This window comes from Lynx rufus, unplaced genomic scaffold (genome assembly GCF_022079265.1).
Source record: "Lynx rufus isolate CCGP_SWC_20201006 ecotype Redwood Valley unplaced genomic scaffold, mLynRuf1.p SCAF_5, whole genome shotgun sequence".
NCBI lineage: Eukaryota > Metazoa > Chordata > Mammalia > Carnivora > Felidae > Lynx > Lynx rufus.
The window spans coordinates 44,985,604-45,002,232 of NW_025814867.1; the positions used below are offsets into that span (position 1 = coordinate 44,985,604).

The 16,629-nt window shown below is 33.5% G+C and overlaps 1 protein-coding gene across 2 annotated transcripts in view; it reads left to right on the top strand.

The window, feature by feature from the left end:
- Nucleotides 1–16,629, top strand: part of TSC22D2 (TSC22 domain family member 2) — a 47,554-nt gene that overhangs the window by 20,639 nt on the left and 10,286 nt on the right. Inside the window, exon 2 of one of the 2 annotated variants that reach the window (XM_047098899.1) lies at nucleotides 4,609–4,739. The exons of the other annotated variant lie outside the window; for it this stretch is intronic. Within the exon in view, the coding sequence (XP_046954855.1) occupies nucleotides 4,609–4,651 (43 nt within the window). The 3' untranslated portion in view covers nucleotides 4,652–4,739. Of the gene's footprint in view, nucleotides 1–4,608; nucleotides 4,740–16,629 lie in introns of those variants that run through there. 2 annotated transcript variants of the gene reach the window in all.

Below are 16,629 nucleotides of genomic sequence, written 5' to 3' on the forward strand. Positions count from 1 at the left end.
TTCAAAATTGATGATGATAAATTTTTAACAGCTTATCCATTATTATATGCTTCTGCTCATGTGTTTACCACCTTCTTCTTTAGTTAGTAAATTTTCTTAACATAAGTCACCAAAGCCTACTCTGAGAGGTCATGGTAATTACTTTCAGGGTAAAATTTGAGAAACAGTTGAAATAAGTGGAAATAGTTGGTAAGGTCTTATTATTGTTAATTTATTTTTACTTTTCACCAGAATAGTTTTAAGTAAACCAAACCTTTGAATAGAACAGAAACTTGTATGTGTGTATTAGTGTGTAAACTAATTTGCTAAACCCAATTTATTTTTTCTATGGAATCTAGAACTCTAACAAAGCTTTTTAAGAAAAACTTTTACTGAACTTGTTCGGATGAGGATATTTAAATATAGCCTGAAGTTGTTGAGCCAGAACAAATATATATAGCATCTGTTTTGTTTTCTTTCTAGTCTTAAACAATTTAAAATTTTAAGCTCACACTTCACTCAGTGTATTTAAACTTCCAGATAGTTTGGCAGCCTTTTAGGAAGAAACAAATACCAAGTGGAGTTACTTTATATTTTTGTTTCCTTAATTTGGGTTGGTACGTAGTTAGATGAAATGACTGACTATATTCTAGTTGGCATTTTCTTTATTATTTATGTGTGCACACGCATACTCGTACTAATATTCTAAATTACTCAAACTGAGGGTTGATGGGGGTGGGAGGGAGGGGCGGGTGGGTGATGGGTATTGAGGAGGGCACCTTTTGGGATGAGCACTGGGTGTTGTATGGAAACCAATTTGGCAATAAATTTCACATATTGAAAAAAATAAATAAATTACTCAAATCAGGAAATATATTAGATTTTTGTGATGGATATAAAGCACTTAAATGTGTTAGTGTACCAAAAATTATCTTCTGTGTTTAGGTTTCAGTTGAATACTTTTAAAACATTTTTCATATTTGACAGAAATAAATTTAAATAGGTGGTAATAATTTAGAATATGTTTTGATATATATCCTTAATAAATAGCATTTTTATGCAATTTTGTTTCCTGGTTGTTTTCAAGGTTTAAAGATCCTTGATTATAAATACCAAAAGATTTGGAAGGTGCTGATTGTTATTTTTTTTTCAGTTTTTAATTTGATATTTGACAGAAACAGTGGTATATGTAACCAGTGTCTTGGAAGCCAAAAGTGTGTCTTACTGTATATCTCCTTGTGGGTAATGTCAGGGTAAAGAAAGTATTCTTGCCCTGGGGTCTACCCACTATTTGAAGGTAACAAGGAGTTCCGGAAGAGTTGTATTGTCTGATTAATCCCACTCCTTCTGTTCAGAGTGACTATTAACCATTGAGCTTCAGAAAATTTATTTGCAGCACCTGTTTCTGTTTTAGGTATTACTTAGTTCGGAAAATGTTGCTAAATGTATGTTTGGGATGGTTATATTATGTTTCAAGAAGGAGATATTAACTCTTAAAAACGTAATATGTGATGCTCTCTTAAATTTTAAGAGCAGTTATATTTCCTTATGTTAGCTGTTATTAATAAAAGCTCAGTCAGATATCCTGCCTTCTGTTAACAAAGCCTGCCATTCCTTATCACATATGTATTTAAATAACATATAATTGGCTTCTACCTACTCTGTTTTCCATTTTTATTTTCTGTTCCAACTCCCAATTAATTTATTTTAATCCTCTATAAGCTGTTTCTACTCCTTTTGAAAGAATGAGGAGTATAAATCACTTATGAATGAACATGATCTATTAAAAACATCAATAACCTATTTTGTTAGAGGTATTTTTCAGAGCTGTATGAATGAAATTTTTAAGCCATATATTTTGTGTTTCTTTCACCAAAAGGTGGATTGGATATAGTGCACAGCATGCTAAACACCTTCTTTAATATTTTTAACATAGCTAATCATCTTAAATTTTGCCTTGGCTCATCCACAGATACAGGTTTCCTTTACTGTGTATGTCTTTTTATATGTGAGTTTCTTAGAACACACTGTCTTTCCAGTGTTCTTATTCTGTTAGGTACGTTTGGACTAAAACTTTTCCGTAAGTTTATCTTTGATATTCTTAACTTCCTTTCCCCAATATGTAATCTGTGGAAAGACTATATACTTAATTTAATGGGAGCATACAGAGTTGTCCCATTTCCCCCTTTTTTCCATTTAAAAAACAAGCATTTCTGATCTTTAGAAAAGCAAGCATTGATTTATCATGTCGAGGATTTCTCCAAACAGTGTAGTGAAGTTTTTAAGGATGTGGTTTACACGTGAAAGTGAAATTTTATATCAGACCAAACCTAAGCACATTTATTCACATAGCAAGTTCCTTTAGGAACTCTTGCAGATTTGTTTGATTTTGCGTATCGGTTTTCAGATGACTTGGAAATTGTAGATCATCCACTTTCTTGCCCCTGTGCTCTCTACATTGTTCTATCAATATAAATTTGCCATAAAATTAGCTAAATCATGGTAAACCTAAGCCTAGTTCTTCCTGGACTATACCATAAGAACTTTCAATAGCACATACTTGGTTAAATGGGATTTTTCCTTCTCACAAATTGAAAAAGAAGGAAATGATAAATATAGGAAATGTTCAGAATTTGTTTTTGATAGCAATCTTGCCAGAGATTCAAGATTATGATTGATCTATTAGAACAACTTTCTAAATAAATATTCATTTTGGGGAGAATTCTAATTTTAAAAAGAATATCTAATTAGTCTTAACTATGTTCATCTACAAGCGATTCAGTTACCCAATTTTATTTCACATTTTTAATAAGGATTTCCTACATTTTGGAATTTAGTCACTGAAACCCTTCAAATGTGACCCCTGTACTTGGTAGCAGCTAATTTTGAAAATACATGCTGGGGGAAAAATCTGATAAGGAAAATTTTGTATTTTTGAATATAATATAGCTCTTAAGTCCTAAATTTACCATACATTCGTATAATGCACACACTCCTTAAATTTTTTTTTCTATAAGCTTCATAATAAAATAACTAAGTTTGTTTTATATGACTGGTGTGATTCTTTATTCCAGAATCTTTCCAGGCATTTATCGTTAACAGTGCTTATTGTTGGCAGGCCCTTTAACAGAGGGTCAGGTAGTGTGGCTTTTAAATGGCCAGTCCATCAGAGCCTTTACAGACAAGCAAATTACCAGCATTACAGGTACATATATTTCAGGAAGCATTTACTCTGCTACATATGTCTGGGTATTGTGTCTTCTCATGGGACTTGTCCCATAAAAGAGTACATCATCAAAAAGGACTTTTTAAAATCATGGTAGTATTGTGGTTGATAGGAGACAAGAGTTGCTTAAAATGTTTTGATAATATGTTAATGAAATGACCACGACTTTAAACTACTACTTACCTCATCGTTATGGGTTTTTGCCTTCACCAGGTGATTACATTATAAGGCTGTACTTTGACAAAAGATAGTAAAGTTGTATGATTTTATTGAAGTCAAATGTGTTGTGAGATTACATTTGGAAAGATATTTATAAATTGGAAAAATTCTAATAGTTCTTCAGATTGTGTAGGAGACTTTTAAAGACTGTGTGTGATAGAAGAAAAATCCATTAAAAGTTAAAATCTGTAACAGCATAACTCCAACCCTTTACATTTGGGTCAAATATTTCTGGAGATTGCTGCAGAGTTTCCTTTACAATGCTGTCTTTGAGTTTTCTGTGGCTTTGCATATATTGATCTTCCTCAGTAATGGCTTCCTTTCCCCCCTTTCCCTTGCCCTGTTATGTCTTTTTATTTAGAGGGATAATTTAAATTGGCAAAAATGTGCCCATGAATGTATGGGCTGCCTTTTCTGTGGATTACTGGCAACTAAAAACAGAAACGAGTATTCACACTAGATAGAAAATGTTACAAATATTACCCTTCAACAATTAAAATAGATGCCCAATTGAAAGCTTTCTTGTAAAATTTAATAAATTCAAGATTATTAAGTAATTTTTTATCATTTATTAAATATTCCTACCCCTAATTTCATTCTGTGCCCACACACAGATGAGCTGTAGGACCACTTCTGAACAGGATACATTGTTATGTCTGTTACATAAAATGCATAATACAATTTTATTCTATCATGTTGTCTAATTTTTAAGTTGGAGATGGTAGAGACAGATTAGGATTTAGGTATAAAAATTGAATGCTGTCTTGAGCATTTAAATGATCGGTATGGATTATTACTGACCCAGCCACGTGCGCTGTATGTAAGTCTAGAAAGTCATGTGGATGTGAACCAGATAATAGATTCAAGTGCCATTCTACAGGACTACAAAACTGTCTGTAGCAAGTTAATGGTGTTACATCATAATTTCTGGATCATGATCTTAAACCTTTAATTGGTTTCCATTTCTCCTTGACTCTTTACTAACAAGTATTCCTGATGGCCTGAAGTCCATGTTGAAATTTAAAGTTTGAAGTATCCAGATTAAATATGAAATTATTTTACATTAAAAAAATTTTAAGTACAAAATATCAGTTGTGTAATCATGGTAAAACATAAAACTTTGCTATAAAAGATTTTTAAAGGCTATTTGATTAAAACACTTATTTACTTAAACTCTTTGCTAGAATTTTTTTTAGAATTCAGCATCGGAGGAGGAATGTGACATAATAATGATCGAAAGCCGAAAGTTTAAAAGTTGTGATGCCCTCACATGGTTGGAGGGTTATTCTAGCTTCTAAGGACTGAATGTTGTCCACAAGAGTGTCTCATCAGGTCATAAATTGGTAAGACTTAATGGATTAGATTTTATGTATTATACCTGATGTTATTGTATTGAGATGAATATTTATGAACAAAATGAGCACATTGTATAACTAAGAGTATAGTACTAAATATAAGTTCAAACTTGGAATTTTAAATACTTGGGGGTATGTAATCCTTTCAAAATTTCATGAGGCTGAAGGCCGTATCTTTGCAGTGGTGTTTAATAAATAATCAGTTTAAAAAATAAAGTGACATCCTGTGCTATAGTAACATTATTTAAATATTGCTATTACATCTGCTGTAGATGTTCACAGTGTAGTTAAGAGCCCCCAAATACTTTCTAGTTATTATCCCAGGAGAGATTTGAGAACTAATATATTAATCTTTTATTAGAAAAAAACAAACCATCTTACATCCATTTTTTCATACAGTATAGTTTAAATTACTTTTATTGCTTCTGGGATTTTATTTTTTGTTAATAAAAGGCATTTTTCTGCTAGATGTCTGTAAAAGTAAAGCCAGGAAATTTTTCTCAGTTCCTGTCTTAAGAACCAATATTAAATGAAAATGATAAACTTATAAGTCAATATACTTTTTTGTATGCCCTGAAAATAAAACATTTCCTTTCAGCATTGTATTCTGCTTGGAAAACAAAAATCTTTAAACTTGTTTTATAGGTCTTCTTATTTCACTTTGTTTTACACAGCTGTATTTTGTAGGAGACTCTTAGGAAAATACAGTTTAGACTAGGATAAGATCTTAATCTTCAGTCTTCAAAAGATCATCATCATATTTTGCATATTTGGGTTAAGTTTTTTATGTCCAAGGTCATAAAGTTGTAGAAAAAGTATGTTCATTAAAGTATGGTGTACATATCCTGTAAGTGTATCAAAGATTTTTTGAAATTATATAAATAGGCTACCATATCTGTGTCTAACTTTATTCTCAACCAGAGATATGTTAGTCTCTCCCTTACATACATTCTATCTTTTGAATAATATTCTAAATTGTTTCTGATTGTATTACATGACTTTGATCATATTATATAAACTTAAGTTTCTTAAAGCAGTAATTACGATCAATAGTAGTCTGGAAGGAAATATCACAAACTAATAATTGTCCCATATTCTATAAGATTTTTAGTTTTTATTTTTTCCTTTACTACAATAATTCTATATACCTTGGGTAATTAGGAAAACAATTTCTAATTTCTTTAGTGTAGGATATCCATCTTTGGTAGTCAGTGGGTGAGTGGGCCTCAAGGGATCGTGAACCCTGTGAAATTTTGGATGAAACTTTATGTTCAGTTTTTGGTGAAAGGTTCAGAGCATTTGTCAGGTTTTCAAAGACAGTTGAATAACATTTGTTAGTGAATGTATTTAAGAGACACAGCCTTGTAATATACCTAACTACATGGTGTAGGAAAGAAATTTTTAATGAGTACACTGATTCTGTAACTCTTACTGAATTTTATCCAAGGCTGATGTATCATAAGTGATCATTAGACTGATGGAACAAATCAGAGCCTACCCACTTTTAGTTTAGGAATTTCATACTGTCAGTATGAACTGGAACTATGACTCTCAATTGTATGTCGGTATGCAGAGAGTAACCCTGGGGAGCTTAAAGGATAAGGGAGAATTTTATATTGAGTGAAGACGTGAATATATAAATTTGATTTCCTTTGAACCTAAGTAGCAATGGGTCATCCTTTATTATAAAACCATCTTTTAAAGCACTTGTCCAAAAAACTAATTTGATAAGTTGCTATTTAAATATGTATTGCATTCGAAAATAACTTCTATTCGAATTTAGTGCTTGTGATTTTAAGCAACTATATATGTGTTAGAAGTATTTAGTATTTAGTATTGTACCAAGTGTAACCATTAAGGAACTCGCCCTTTGATATTTAGGATTTATAAATAGCAAACAATGGGAAGCAGTTTAAAAATCTACTTTGAACTGCAAATGTTTCTTTGGGTAGGGGAATGAATCTCATGTAAAACCTTCTACTAAGTGCTATATCAGTTTCCTGTTTGCCCTTAGTTGTGAAAAATTCTATTAAGATACCTCGTCAGTGTTTATTTTTAAAACATGTATGCAGCAAAATTTATTTTTTAGACACATGGTTTTTATTTTGAGTCCCTACTTTGTGTAAATCCTTTTCTATTGGTTTAATTTTATTTTCAGATGAGCTTCAAACGTTACAACCTTTTCCTATTTTTAAGTGTTTATAATAAAGTTCTAAGTAGGACTTTAAGTTAAATCCACAATAATAGTACTGCTTAAAACAAAAACCAGTAAAACTGTAAGAATTTGTTTACTCTTCAGTTAAGTTGAACTAGTCTGCATATCAAGTATAAACTTAATTTCTTCAAGACCATGGATTAAGGTGTACGACAATTTGATAGGTCATCAGAACATGAGAATATTTAGAAGTCTTTTTTTCAGTAATATATTTGAACCCCAGCTTCTTTAGTAGTAACATATTCACCTTTTCAAAATTAAAACACAGAATGTTTGGGAAACAGAATAAGAGCCATCACACCTAATCCAAGTGTTTAACACAATTACTGTCTCGGTGTTTGCATATTCCCTTCCAGACTTTGAGTACATATGCAAGCATATCAACAATTGCGATCACAGTTATGTAGCTTTTAAATAGTTTTTAGTGTTCCACAAATTTCTCCAATTTGTACAAAGCTGATACTGGCATGTCATAGGTTTTAAATTTGTGACTGATAATTTTGATATCTCTGATACCATCTCTTCTAGTTTTTCGTTCTACCTCACTGGTTTCTTCTCAGTCCCCTTGGCAGGCTTTGCCTTTCTGTTTGTCCTTTTAAGTATTAATTAGTGTCCTCAGGATGCTGTCAATACCCTCTTCTCACATTCTTCACCATGCTAAGAACATGTAGATGATTCTGAGTGTCATCTGTATATTATAGGAATCCATCTATATGCTCTAGGCACTAAACTTGTGGCATTTCTAAACTTGTACCTAGGCATTTCTCCTTAACATTCAAATTTCTGTGTTCTCCCATAGCCAGTTAATTGCAAAGTACTGCCACGTCTACCTCCTGAGTATTTTTTCAGCCTATCCGTCTCTCTCATCCCCATTTGGGACACAGTCCTTTCTTACGTGGAAATGCAGAAATCTTCTAACTGGTCTTCATTATTTGAGTTTTCTAGCATGGCTAACTGTACCTACTGTTGTGTCTTTTTACTTGTCTGTGTGTCCTTTTCTCCACCCAACTGTGGCACTTCCATTACTAAACATTCTTTCCTGACCCTAGATCTTGATTATGTTTCCCCAAACACCCTCTAAAATCTTACCCTGTCATAGCATTTATCATACCTCTAACTTGTCTATCTCCCACACTTACATTCATAAATTCTGGGGTAATGTTTATTCTGTATTGTGTCTCCATAATCAGCATCTGATAAATGTTTAAATACATTAAAATCCCCCTGAAATGTAGCATCATAAAAGTTAGTAACTGGGAAGAATGTTAGAAATTATACATTACAGGCAGGAGTCAGATGTAGAAACCACATCATCGCACTCCTAAGTTAGTGTTCCCTGTGTATTTTATGATATTTAGATTTTGACCGCTCTACCTTATTCATACAAATTATATAGTTAATATGTTAAGCGTTTAATATGTGCCAGACACTAATGCATTATCTCACCGAATACTGTTGTCTGATCCTATCATTATTCTTTGGAGAGGCCAAATAACTTGTGTGAAGTCATATTATAAAAGTGATAGAGTTAAGATTCAAACCTGGGTATGACTCCAGAGCCAAAGCCTTTTTATTCACTACCATCTCTGAGTTTATCTTCTGAGTCTAGAATTATAAATCTGACTTGGAAGGGAATTTAGTGGTCATTTATGCCAACCACTTGTCTCATACTTGTCTCCTGTGTATAACATACCTTCTTAGTTGTTCTCTAGCCTTTGAACACCCCCAGTGATGTTGATCATGGTGTCCTGGTCTTTTTACAGTTCATATTTAAACCTTGTAAAAATTCTTCCCGTATATCAGAAAATCTAAAATATGAAGCAGAAAAATCAGATGATTGCCATCACTGAAAGCATTGAGTAAAGAGATTAGGTTTATGTAAAAATAAAAGCTGTATTGCGTATTCTGTGGAAACCTTCAAGTGAGAACATTCTCTAATTTAGTGTTTTCATAGCTGAAATAATTAAGAATATGGATTGCAGTTCGTAGCCATAAATCATCGGTGTTAATATAGATGCATTTCTAAAGTTTTTTTTCCAAAAATGGGTAAGGAGACGTTGCTTAACATCTTAGAGATCACAAGAATGCTCTCCTACTTCATAATTATTGATTCTAGTAAAGATGCAAAGGTTTCACAGGACTCCTTTATACTGCTTTGATCCACCAGTGTGTAAAAAGAGCAAAGTACTGTACATATGAATTTCTTTAGACTCCTGGATCTAGTTCACTTAGAACTTCCACTTGTTTGTGAGACATCCTTAAAGGCATGCCAATTTGAATTGTCTTCTTTATCTGATCTAACCAAACTAGCAAGCCTGTGGTCTCTTTCCACCTTCAAGATAGCTTTTGGGTTTTTTTTGTTTTTTGTTTTTTTCATTTCTTCTCTTTAGATTCTATTTTAATCATCTGTATAGAATGATATTGGGCAATTGAGAGAACTCACACATGGATATTTATGATATATGTTTATACAATTAAGCCTTTCATTAGGTTCACAAAATTATTTTCCCTAAGTCCATGATTCTAATGTAAAAGATCTTTGTCGAGGTTTTTATCCAAAAGATCTTTAGGAGTTTTAAAGTCCACTTTATTTTCCACAAAGTCTTCTATGAGTTTTGTCATTACCATGATCACTTCTATGGAACTGCTGCGATTCACTGGCATAATTTTGTCAGAAGTAACCTGAAAGTACATAGAACTCTAGCTATTCTACTCCTCAGACTTAAACCATTTTTCTATTTACTTCAATTGCCAGTTATATAGAATCTAGTACCCTTTCTTCCTCCTCAGTGAGTAGCAACCAGAGGCAAGGAACATCACAAAAAAAAAAAAGATTTATTGACCTTTTATTTAAGATGTTTTAGTCAATGAGAAAAGATTTCTCAGGAGACATGCCCGTTTTTACTATGTTCTAGGGATATCCTTCTCATTAGTTTCTAATATTTAAATGGGTAATTTCATGGGGCACCTGGGTGGCTCAGTCAGTTAAGCGGCCGACTTTGGCTCAGGTCATGATCTCATGGTTTGTCAGTTCGAGCCCTGTGTCAGGCTCTGTGCTGACAGCTTGGAGCCTGGAGCCTGCTTCAGATTCTGTCTCCCCTCTGTCTGCCCCTCCCCACTCCTGCTCTGTCTCTCTCTCTGTCTCTCTCTCTCTGAAAAATAAGTAAACATTAAAGAAAAAAAAATTTTTAATGGGTAATTTATTAGTTCTTTTTCCTGGCACGATTAGCCCACATAACATAAGTTCATGCTAACTTACAAAATACAATTAGATAACATATTAATACTATTTTATTCCATCTTTTCAATTAAATGTTTAATATCAATTTTATGCAAAGTGTTATAATTAGTAGACCCTCCAGATGAACACACTTCCTCCCTTTACAGTTTAATTCAAGGATGAACATTCAATAGAGACAACAAAAACAATTATTTATGGAAGAATGAAAAGGGGTCTATTGGCAAGAAAGGAAGAGAGCAAAGAGAATGTAGGTGAAACATTTCCATTTCAGATGACTGTGTCTTAGCGCTAGAATCTAAATTGATTTAACAAATTTTGGGTCATGATGTAATTCTTAGAATTCATCATAAATAATTTTACCCAATTTGAAGTAGACAAATGATTGTAAAATTCTATCATTTACCATGTCTATATCACAGTATTATATTTACCGAGAAAAATTCAAGGACATAACAACCCTTTAGATTTTATAGTAGTGCTGCTTTATCCTTTTCTTCATTGTCCTGTCAGAATCTCTTTTTGAATTAAGTAATTCTAAAGCAGTGATTCTCAACTGGAGTGATGTATAGAAGCAAAGCAGTACTTGTCCCACTCTTCTGATTTGTTTTCAGTAATATTTAATTGTTGAAATATCATATAACACTAAAAGAAGGCACAGGAGATTTTTAGTTAAGCACTTTTTTTTTTTGAAATTTTTATGTTGAAATAATTCAGTTATATATCAGTGGCCTTTGGAAATATCTCCCACAGTAAGTTAAGATTATTTTTATGCTAAACAGTCATTATTGTTCAATCCACAGGAGTGCTGTGCTTAATAAATATTGATGTAAGTTTAAATCTCAAGCAATTTTTATTATAGCATATATTTTGTGACTGCCTTAAATCTTTAACATTTGACTCATTGACTACAAAGGAATCAAGTAAATTTAAAGCATAACTAGCATTATTTTGTTCTTTGGGTGAGGTGTAATACTAATCATAATTGATTTTTATTTGTACCTCACTGCTTCATTCGCGATCTAAGATACACTGGAATAGTAACCTTTTATACTGTCAGTCCAAATTTTATCCAAACAGTAGAAGGAACTAATTATTTTTTTAGTGTTTATTTTTTTAGTGTTGACAAATGTCATAATCATCACACAATCCTTTAGGGCAGATACAACTATAACCCCATTTTACAGACAAGGAAACTGGTTTTAGTATGTTAACTTGCTATGATCACCCCACTAGAAGGTGGTGGAATTGGGATTTAAAACAAGCTTGTCTAATTTCTGAATCCTGTGCTCTTAAAACCACTTTATTATTCTTTGAGAATTTAGTCTTTTGCTTAGGCAGCTGCTAAGAAGGAAGGTGTCTTGCCCCCAGAATGAAGTAGAGAACAAAAGAGAAGTAAGCAAGTGGTAAACTGATGACCTAGACAACTTTCACTCTTCTGGGCATATATTCACAATACTTTATATTTGTTGAAAGTGAGCAATTTAATTTTTTGCTTACACCCAAGCCAATCCAAAATTTTTAAATATCCCAATTGGAAAATATTTATTGATTTATTAAAAGTAAAATAGACCAGAGTTTTTCCCTGATAAGATATTCTCTTCATTTTGTTAAGAGCTGATGACTGTTCCTTTAGTCTAAACCAGAATAAAGCATCTGTCCCTTTAAAAACTTTGTGATACTTTTATTCTTCTGGGTTTATCCCTATTTTGAAACAGTGCATTGGTAACCTTCATTTCATTTATTACTATCCCTGGACTTTGGGACAGATTAGGAAGAGACATAAGGTGGCGAAGAAAGACTAGTTAATAACCTAAAAACACAAGCTAGTTTTGATCAGAAAATCCTCAGGGCTAGCGTGATAGAATTTTACTTTGTCAAGTATGTTGTCCATACAATTATGTATGCTTTTTCTAAAAAGCTTTTATAGATAACATCTCTGTATCTTTAAGATTGGGCATAAGTGAGGGGCGCCTGGGTGGCGCAGTCGGTTAAGCGTCCGACTTCAGCCAGGTCACGATCTCGCGGTCCGTGAGTTCGAGCCCCGCGTCAGGCTCTGGGCTGATGGCTCGGAGCCTGGAGCCTGTTTCTGATTCTGTGTCTCCCTCTCTCTCTGCCCCTCCCCCGTTCATGCTCTGTCTCTCTCTGTCCCAAAAATAAATAAACATTGAAAAAAAAAAATTAAAAAAAAAAAAGATTGGGCATAAGTGAAAAGATTAGCTTTGGATAAACAAAAGTATCTCTGTTGCTCTTCACTGGTATTTGGCGTTTCGTATTCAGGGGGATTGTCTCATTTTCATGAGTTAATTCAGGGGGATTAACTCATTTGGTTAGGCCTCATTGAGAAAATGAGATTGAGAGGATTTTTTCAAGAAGATCTGTTATTTTTTGAGAGAGAGAGCACGCATATGCGTGCATGTGTTTGTTGCACAAGCAGGGGAGGGACAGATGGAGAGGGAGAGAGAGAATTTCAAGCAGGCTTCACGCCCATTGTGGAGCCCAACTTAGGGCTGGATCTCACAACAGTGAGATCATGATCTAAGCCAAAATCAAAAGTCAGACACTTAACCAACTGGGCCACCCAGGTGCTTCAGGAAGAATTGTTTACTTTTTAAAAAATAATAGTATATAGAATGCTGGAGATGGAAAAAAGGCAACTGTGAGGCCTTTCAATTCAATGAAAGAAATAGTTAGCTTTCCGAAGAAGGGTAGTTTCTTCCCAAGCTCATCTTCCATTAACTCTTCATCTTAGTGTTCTCCATTGTTTTGGCCCCATTTGTCTTTTCAGTGTTTAATAAGCAAGCTCACCTCTCACGGTTTTGTGCCACCTACCACATTCCAAAAACTCTCAAATCTAGACTTCTAGGCCAGAGATTACTCTACAGTTCTAGATACCTATTTCCACCAACGTTCTTTCTATATTTCTCCACCAGAATCTATATCCCAGAGGTCTCAAAATTCAACAGTCCCAAGTGAAACTTAAATTTCTCTTTTTCTCACCTTTATTCTCAGGTTCTTCTTTTACTCACTCCCTGGCCCCTGCCCTCTAAAATCTAGCCATCTTCCTATGACACATTAACCATCTCCCTACTCCTACTTGCTTCCAAGCTAAAGAAACTGCAGCCATCCATGGCATTTTCTTTGTTATATAGGTGAATCTCTTTCTTTTATCATCCCTCTGATCTTTCATAGATCCTCTGTGCTTCAATTGTAAAAACTGTTTCACTTTTTCCTTGCTTAATACCTATGACCAAGCATTTTGCAGTATCCTGATATTTCTTCTCCCCCCTCCTTACTGGCTTAGTTCTTTTATTTTTTTTTTTTAAGATCCATGTTACCCCCACCTCACACACATACCAAAAAACCCCAGATGTGAAGGTTACACTAAGTTCCATAAAAACCTTTGAAACTAAATGACAGAGAAAGCCCAGTGGGAGTAACTAGCCTCAGGACACAGCAAATCCGAGGTGAGGCCAAGATGCAGCATGTGTGGGCTAATTCCATATCTAGTGATCTTCCCACTGGTGGACATCATCTAACTTCATAATCTTCCAACTAGTGTTCATTGAGCATTGGGCAGTGTGCAGAGGAGACATGAGAATTTATCATTTTTTATAAAAGTGTCATCTAGAAAGATAAATGTTACTGAGATTTGGCTACATAGGAAATTAGAGGCAAAGTTTGTTCAAGATTATGCTCTGTTGGCTCTAAAGGAATTTGGATTACCTAGATGTATGAATTAGATATTAGCCAGCAAGAAGATATGGCAAGTTTCGTTTCAGACTGAAAATGAGGAACAAGATTAAAGAATGTTTCCCAAATTGTTTGTTTTGAGTTTAGCTAAAATGAAGCATTAACCATGTCCATTAGATGGCAAGGACTACTTTTGGGAATAGTCAATTTTGCCGTTAAACATGGGAAATAGCTTTGGAGGTGGTCTAGTACAGCTATCTTATGTTAGAACTGAAGAAAGAGGCCCCAGAGGTAAAGTAGTAAATGATATATTTAGGACTCAAATTCCAACTATACAATTTGTGAGTTCAGGCTTCTACAGCATTCTTTAGTAGATGGCTGACAGCCCATGGTAGGTTTTGTGTATAGCACATAGAGTTTTGTCTGGTGGGAGCTATTAGAACACAGTCTATGGTAGATACATGGTTAGAGCCATAAGGATAGTGTGGGACATGACTGACTATACTACTTCTAGAAAGGTTAGAAAACTAGCCTTTACAGAAAAGAAAATATTTGAGCTGACAGCCATAAAAGAATGGTAGAATTTCCACAGAAGTATTTAGAGAATGAGAAACAGTATGAGCAAAGTGTGAGAATAAACCACAGAGAGTCTCCAGGAGTTTTCGATATCCACTTTAAAAGTTGAGCAGGCATTTGGAATGGGAGGGAATAATGTAAATGTTAGCATTAGAAATAGTAAGCTGGTTCTGATTTTTTGTTTGTTTGACCCATCTTTATGTCCTTGCTGAAGAATTCTGAATTACTTTTAGAAACGTTAGGTGTATTTAGCTATATAAAAAGATTGTTTTTATAATAGGTCCACTGCATGTTTGTTGGTCTCTGAAATGAAACACAAATATTGAGTGTTTTGGTTGGTTTTTTTTTGTTGTTACTGTTTTTATTTCCCTTGACATTCTTTTCTATCATGTTCTTTCTCCAGTTTTGTTCATTTTCATACACTTGCACCATGAAAATTTCCTTAGGTATTGAAAGTGCTATTTGTTCATAGTCAAAGGGAAGGAATGCTATCGTTAACCTTTTAAAGGAGAATTGATTTTTACTACAAAATGGTTGCTAAACATATCCTTTTCCTAACACAGCTGAAGTAATTTGCACTCTTAGGTGTTTTTAATGTCCTCGTTCACATAACGAATTTTTTGGTTTTTCTGTCTTTTTCTGTTTAAATTTTCTATCTTTCTAGGAAGGATCATCCTTCAGATCACTGAAAAACAGATCTTTTGTTAAATTAAGGTTTACTTTAATCACCAATTCTGATGTTTTTAGAAGTTGGTCAAATATCAGCTTCTATCTTAGCAACTAAAAGAATGGCTTTAGAATATCTAGAATGAATATACAGGACTATATCTACTTTACTCCCTTTCAGTATAATCACATTATTTTTGTAAGGTATTCTGGGCTAGACATCAGTTGGCAACATTTGAAATCCTTTCTAATCTCTCTTTCCTTTTTTACTCCTACATGCCAATGTATATCTCAGTCTAGATAATTGTCAGTCATATACTGGCTTCCCAGTCTTCAGGAAGTAAATTAAAGTAACCAGGACTGTAGTGTCAGATTTTTAATTTGGGTTTAAGCCACTTCGCACTAATGGATTATGCTGTCATCAGATAACCTATTGCTGCTGTGTAAATAGTCCAATGAAATCTCTTTCAAGAGAACCTGCTGTAAATGTAAGCACTCCAACATTAGAGAAAATGCCACCCTCCTCCTACCCCTTTCTCACACCCTTTTTATTTCAGTCTGACTCAAAGGAAGAAAATAACTTTTTCATCCTGTCAAACCTTGCCTAATGTTAGTCTGATAAAAAATAACTAGCTAGTGCATAAGCTCATTTATCTTAAGTAGATATGATTTTACATTTAAGTATTTAACTTGAAATAATACAATATTAAACTTTCTTAGTTTTTTTGGAATATTTGGATTATAGTGGTAAAATTGCTGTGCATGTTTTACTTTTGTATTACTCTCCAGTTTTTCCAGACTAAATTTTTACATCTTCTATTTTAGGTGTTTTAAGAGAAAGAATTTTAGTTTGGTTAGTTTTTAAATTGTTTTGTTGGAGTGGCTTTACAAGAAAACGTTATCAGAATTTTTATGCTTAATACTAAAATAATTCCCCCAAGATATCCTTAGTTGGAAGTGTAAAGAGATCTGGAAAAAGAAGGTAAAGTTTACATTATTCTTATCTATGCCTTCTCTGGAATGTACTTTTAAAGTAACATTTTTATTATATAAAGTTATGTAGCCTATTATATCAAAAAAATGTTTATCACAGACTTATTTTTTTCTTACCAGAGTCACTTTGAACAGAAATAACTATACTAGGAGTTATAAACATTATTTACATGATATTTTTAAGTGATTATAATTCATTGTAAGCCAAAGAAGTAAATTTTACAAATCACAAATATGACTTATGTTGATTGTTATTTTGAATGTTGAACATAGTACCTATCTTCTGGAATGAAGTGGTTCATAAGGAAAGTAGAGTTGTTGGCTCTCTTTCCGTCCTTTCTCCCTTTTCTGTTTCCTGTCTGCCATTTGTTCATGTCTTGAGTTCACGTTGTACAGGGTAATAACTCTTCTGTGAGTCACTTTCATTTTGGAATGTGTTGTTGTTTTGCTTTGTTTTGTTTTTGAGTAC